Here is a 6956-nt window from a genome sequence, read left to right on the forward strand (position 1 = left end):
GTATATGTTTGTGTAAAATGAACATTGTAGTTTTATTCTATAAACTACGGATTTCAACTTGGTAAAATCAAAGAAATTAGTCTTTAAGTGGTCTGTTATTTTTTTCCATAGCTATATATATTTGTGTGTGTGTGTGTGTGTGTGTAGTTATAAATAAGTGGACCAATAAAACAAATATAAGTCCTCTGTGAAGTGCTCCAGTAACTGAAAACTCACATTTAAAACTAATTGTAAAATCAATGAAAGTAGAATGAAAATAGAATAATCGAATGGAACATGGTACTGCCACTTTAACAACAACTATTGTGGGTTATTTTGTTTAGATTTGCAATAAACTTTGGAGAAATATCATCAATCCAGCTGTAGTAAACTCTTTAGAAGTCTTTAGCTAACAGGGTTTTTTAAAATTTATTTTACATGTAGCACAATTATCTGAATGTTTCAGTGGAACGTTGTTAGCTAGATCTTATGTTACTCGCAGCTCTGATGTCTGAGTTCTAAAGTAAATAGAATGCAGAATTACATTCAGACAGTAAGCTGTAGTTATTCACAGCTATTATGGACATTCTGATTGAACTTTTGAACTTTTGAAACATTTTGTTACAGTGCAACAAATGCACACAGAGGTTTACTTTTAGTTTTAATGTTGTTTCAAAAGTACATTTTAACTAAATACCAACAGCAAAATATCAAAATGTGCAATACAAAATGTGTAATCTTTAAGGCATTTAAGTATAGTAGGTGTTTAAATGTGCTATAATTACTTACCACACAACATTATGATTCATAGTCATTAAAAATCACATAATGCTTTATAAGTCCCGGGTCTCTTTTATTTATAAAGCAATAAATACAAATTCATCAATGAACCAGTCAATAACTACAACAACAATTGCACTTTGGTGTAAACGTACTGTACAAGACAAAGACATAATGGTGAAAGCAGCCTGCCGGCAGAGGTAATGGTTGCATCCGGAAAGTGATGATGCCGTTTAGAAGCACTTCCTGTGGACGATGGAGGGACCAGCCTCATCATACTCCTGCTTACTGATCCACATCTGCTGGAAGGTGGAGAGGGAGGCAAGGATAGAGCCACCAATCCAAACGGAGTATTTCCTCTCCGGAGGGGCAATGATCTGAAAAAAGAAACATTAAACATTAGAACTTGGGACTTTAAACTTGCGTTTGTCAACAGTGATACTAAAGTTATGCTGTAATTTTATCAGAACTATTTTTGACTTGTAGTTTCACTGAAAGAAGTGAGAGAAACTGTGTGTTTCAGTTTATGTCTTCCAATCCATCCTACATTTTAAGGTTGCCAACAAAAATGTGTTAATGATGTGTTAAAGCGTTAAATTATTAAAGCCACTGTTGTTTTAACACCTTCAACACATTTTCAACCCATCTGTAGTAGCACATGTTGAAGCACAGCTGTTAGGCTTTGGTGTACGTCATTAAAATAGAGTATGCAATTAACAGCCCATGTTAAAAATGTAAATTGAATAAAAATAGCTACAGTAGTTTCAGTGTAAAAGCTTCAGTAAATGATGGTGAAGAACTGTACCTTGATTTTCATTGTGCTGGGGGCCAGGGCAGTGATTTCCTTCTGCATACGGTCAGCAATACCAGGGTACATGGTGGTACCACCAGAAAGGACGTTGTTGGCGTACAGGTCCTTGCGGATGTCAATGTCACACTTCATGATACTGTTGTAGGTGGTCTCATGAATACCGGCAGACTCCATACCTGTTTAGATCAGAATGCAGATGCTTACAGTTCAGTCCTTTGGGAATCCTATCTATTCCATGGTTTCACTGATAACATAATTGATCACCTGACTAAGTTTTGAACTGAGGCAGTGTGGCAGAGTTAAATGTAACATATTACATAAAAAAACATATTATTTATTGATTTCCAATCTAAAATATTAGGGGAAAAGTTAAAGACTAAATTTAATTTAGCATCAGCAGCTATCTTTGACATACATCTGCTCAATCTGGCAACACTGTATTCACCAATGTGTAAAAAATGCAATAAATAACTTTTTTGCATATGGGAACAACAAATTGTGGTCTGACTGATTTTGATCCGGAGATAACCTTAAGGGTTGTTTGTTTAATGTATTATATGAAGTAAACTTGATTGCAGTATATGATTGCAGAGGTGAGGGATAGAGTAAATACTGTTACTGTCCAATAAAAAAAACAAGAACATGTATCTACAAAACAGCAACTTTACAGGAGAGAGATAAAACTTTCTAAACTTTCTATGAAAGTCAATTTAAAAAGACTTTATTTCAGGATATTTTGGAGAATTTCTATTGCTCCATTCATAAGGAATTTTTGACACAGCTTAAGGGACAGTTTGTGTGTTAAAATTAAGTATTAAACTTAAAATCTCCAAAAAAATGTTTTTCATTGGACAGTGATGATGTAAGAATAGAAATATAAATACAATCAGAACTTACACAAAAGTTACTGTAAGTTTTATAATTTACCTTGTCATATCCAATAATAATAAAATAATAAGTAATAAAAAGACAGACAAAACTAGTTATAACCCAGAGCAGAAAGTGCTCAGTGTTTTAAAAATTAAAGTTTTGATTTTCCAGTTTTGATGCTAAATCAACTTCCTTACTTTACTAGCTTGATAGTTAGCAAAGCTACAAGGCTAACAACAAGACAAAAGGGCAGTACTCTCTGGGTTTAAAACTTTCAAAGCTTATGTCATAGAGGTGTGCCAAAAAATCGATTCACATAAGAATCTTGATTCTCATTTACTACGATTCAGAATCGATTTAAAATGTCCCAAAATCGATTCTGAGGGGCGGGTTTTAGACTGATTTTGGGCTGGGTATTTTTGTTGGACCTGGCAACCCTGGGGATAGCGCTTGTCCTTTCAAACGGAGATCTTCCAGACACACACAGAGCGTAGGTGTTTGAGAATCACCGGTAAGATGGCAGAACAAGCACTATATTACATTAGATTAACGTGTAGTTTCAATGTTTTATGGCAGAATGCTTCATAACAAGCATAAAAAAGATCGCTAGTAGTTAGTTTCAGTAACTGTTAGCTAGCTAACTAGCTAACTTTCCAGTTCCACCTTAAATAACGCTACAGGTGGCAGCGGGCTGCAGCATTTAAGGCGGAACGGAAAAATACAATAAGCTAATCAGAGCTAATTTCAGCTCCTCATCACAGAGGAATTAAGGAATGGACCATATGAATTAATTTCTCCACCTCCTGCCCCCTTTCTGAAGAAATACAACGACCTTAAATTAACTAGTTAATCAGCAGCTGCTCCTGAACTTTAGCGCTCCACTGCTATCATCACATCAGCCCAGCAGCGTCACCTACACACCACCGCTAGTAGCCTGGTAATAAAGCAGTGTTATTTATTATTTATTTATTGTTCATTAACGTCATTGTGATATCCCAGTGATTCCTCTGTCACTGAGGACCCACATTCCTGCACATTTTATTGTTTTTGTAACACATTACCTGCTCCAGGACCAGTGTATATTATGGAGGGTTTTTTTTCAATAAGATTCATAAGCCAGAAGCAGAAATTTTTATAATTCAAATCGTTTTGAATCAAAAATCGATTTTGAATCGAATCGTGGCCCCCAAAATCGGAATCGAATCGAATCGTGAGATAGTAAACGATTCCCACCCCTATTATGTCACATCTGTTATTCTCAATGTTGGAATACAAACAAAAATCAACTATTTGCAGCTACCCACCAATAAAAGAAGGCTGGAAGAGGGTCTCTGGGCAGCGGAAACGTTCATTGCCGATGGTGATGACCTGACCATCAGGCAGCTCGTAGGACTTCTCCAGGGAAGAGGAGGATGCAGCGGTGGCCATTTCATTCTCAAAGTCCAGAGCGACGTAGCACAGCTTCTCCTTAATGTCCCTCACAATCTCACGCTCAGCTGTCAGTATGAAGTTACAGAGTTAGTCACATGGTTTTTGAAATCTTTCAGCTAAGGCTATTTTCTTTAATATACAGTATAAATGAAAACAATGCTGCTGTTTACCTGTGGTGACGAAAGAGTATCCACGCTCAGTCAGGATCTTCATCAGGTAGTCAGTCAGGTCACGGCCGGCCAAGTCCAGGCGCATGATGGCATGGGGCAGAGCATATCCCTCATAGATGGGCACATTGTGGGTCACACCATCACCAGAGTCCAGCACAATACCTGCAGGAGACAATACAGGAGGAAATTACAGTCGTGCAGGAGCTTTAGACTTAAATACAGATGAAAACACCCCAAAATATCCAGAAACAGGTTCTCTAGGTGGACATAACTCACCAGTGGTACGACCAGATGCGTAGAGAGACAGCACAGCCTGGATGGCCACGTACATAGCAGGAACGTTGAAGGTTTCAAACATGATCTGCAGAAACATCAGTCATCAGACATCAGTCAGTTTCAGTGTTACGTGTGTAACTTGTTTGTGTGAGGCATTGCTTGATATTAAAGTGGGAGACAATAAAAACCCAATGTACCCAATACCTCTGTAAACTCTGTAAACATTCATTTGTAACTAAAGTTATTAGTGACCTAATAACCAAAAAATTAGGGTTAAAAAATTTGAGATCACTCGTTTCAATCAGTTCAAGCTAGTTTAATTGCAGAGAAATATGCATGTCACATGTAAATTAAATGAATTAAATCAATCAACTGTTAATAACATTAATGTTCAGTATGACCTATGTTTAAAAATGAGTGATCAGATACCATAGGAGAAAATATAACCAATTAATTCTTTATTTCTTTCTCTAAATAATAATCTATAATCATCTGAATAACTTCTAGTTTTTTTAGTATTAAATGTTATTTTTCATGCATAAAGCCATCAAAAATCTTATGTTTTAAATTATGAAGTATAATAAAATTGTTTATTATTATTATTTATTCATACATTTAAAGCCTGGATGATTATAACAGGAATAAGAGTCATTGCACATCCTTACCTGGGTCATCTTCTCCCTGTTGGCCTTGGGGTTCAGGGGAGCCTCAGTCAGAAGGGTGGGGTGTTCCTCAGGGGCCACACGCAGCTCATTGTAGAAGGTGTGGTGCCAGATCTTCTCCATGTCATCCCAGTTGGTGATGATACCATGCTCAATGGGGTATTTCAGGGTCAGGATACCTCTCTTGCTCTGAGCTTCATCTCCCACGTAGGAGTCCTTCTGACCCATACCCACCATCACACCCTAAAGTAGACCAAACACACAAACACATAGACATGCTGTCAACCCCTTACACTCTGGTGGTGTTACTCAGTTACTACTCTTAAGGCTCTCTGACACAGTATGACACACTGATGTCTGCAAACACAGTGCTACCTGTGTCCATGTTTATAGACAATGAAAAGTCATATAGATTCTCTATAGTCTATTGGACAATCATAAAATCTATATTAGCCATGTATAGCCTTGAAGCATCAGTGCTAAAACTAAAAGAGCAACTATATTTGATGAAGCTGAGGACAAAGCTGTTTATTATGTACTGGGTTGTACCTGGTGGCGGGGACGGCCAACAATGGATGGGAAGACAGCTCTGGGGGCATCATCACCGGCAAAGCCAGCCTTTACCAGGCCGGAGCCATTGTCGCACACAAGAGCGGTGGTCTCGTCATCGTCACACATGGTTCTGGCTTAGATGCTACAGAAAAAACAAATTAGGCTTTAAAGACATACCAAAAAACCCACTCTCAAAAATAACAGTTTACATGCTTTGGCCAGTAGAGCATGTGAGTCTCTCCATTAAGTCACAACTCATTACTCAAGAAATCAACAAAACTCCAACTTTTAAACATAAATCTATTGGCATCATGTCTAATCCAAGGTATGAGTAAGAGGAGCAAAATACTTGAATTATTGTGCTCCCTCCAATACTTTTGGTATGAGTTAGGGATGGGATTAGGTGATGATGATCACCCAACATCCAAAATCTAATAGAATGTCTTCCCTGGATAGTAGAGAGTTACACCAATGATATATAGCTGCCACACAAAAACACTGTGACTTTGAAAACTCAAAGAAACACTAAAATTGTTAAAAATTGTAAAAAAAAAAAAAAAAGAATTGTTATTTGGATGTTTCTACGTGGCAACATAAAGAGTCCATCATTAGAGTGTAAGACATCCTAAACTGCTTCTCCACTAAACACTGTTTATGCAGTTAAAAAATGACCACAGGAATAATGACCTGCCCAAAAACTATTTAAGTAACTTTTGGAGCTGCAGTGAGGCTTCTTAGTCAAATGAGCTTCTATCAGCACAGGAACTGAAGTGTGTTAAACCCTATTCTTCTCTTCCCGGAGTAAATAAATCACTATAGCTTCAATGTGAGAGGTGTGAGCCACAGTAGAGCGGTCATGGATCCAGTGCTGATCCAACAGAACAGAATAACTTTAACCAAGAAAAGGAAGAAAATCCAGAACAGTTCCTCCTGTAGATACGAGTGAGTGAGTCTTCCAAAGCCTTATCCTTACTTACCAGATGTTCTTCAGAAGCTGCTTCCCAGTGGAGAGTTTGTGGTGGTTGTGACAGTGCAGTCCCGGGTTTTATACCATCCCGGCTGTGTGGCCCCGGCTGGGCATCCCTCACCTTATTTGGTAGCTCCTGCCCCATTGAGAGTAAAGTGGCCATGAATGGAAGGACGAGAGAGGCGCGAGAGAAGCTCCTCCACAGGCATTTGGCCTGGAAGCCCATGTATGGGAACAGTGTAGGGGGTGAGCTGGGGGTGGTCTTAGTGTCATTATTCAGTTTTCACTCCTCAGAACACAAAGGCAAGCTGAGGCTATCAATCAAATGAAACTGAGAAGAGTTTGGAAGTGTGAGCACTTCACGGCATGGTGATACTGTTGTAGTTGAGAGCTCATCACAGCCTTGGGTTTGCATTTTTCCAGCTGCTCATTACATTGTGTGAATGTGTCATGAAACA

General features: G+C 38.2%; 1 protein-coding gene across 1 annotated transcript; it reads right to left on the bottom strand.

Moving 5' to 3' along the window:
* Positions 1–811: 811 nt before the first annotated feature.
* On the bottom strand, positions 812–6614 carry actc2 (actin, alpha, cardiac muscle 2). Its single transcript, XM_007252937.4, has 8 exons — positions 6509–6614; positions 5529–5673; positions 4983–5222; positions 4318–4402; positions 4042–4203; positions 3745–3936; positions 1565–1746; positions 812–1136 (listed from the first exon to the last, which is right to left on the bottom strand). Exons 2-8 carry the CDS (start codon positions 5655–5657, stop codon positions 993–995), a joined length of 1134 nt encoding a protein of 377 aa, XP_007252999.1. The 5' UTR covers positions 5658–5673; positions 6509–6614; the 3' UTR covers positions 812–992.
* Positions 6615–6956: the final 342 nt, after the last annotated feature.

This window comes from Astyanax mexicanus, chromosome 1 (genome assembly GCF_023375975.1).
Source record: "Astyanax mexicanus isolate ESR-SI-001 chromosome 1, AstMex3_surface, whole genome shotgun sequence".
In the NCBI taxonomy this organism is placed as follows: Eukaryota; Metazoa; Chordata; class Actinopteri; order Characiformes; family Acestrorhamphidae; genus Astyanax; species Astyanax mexicanus.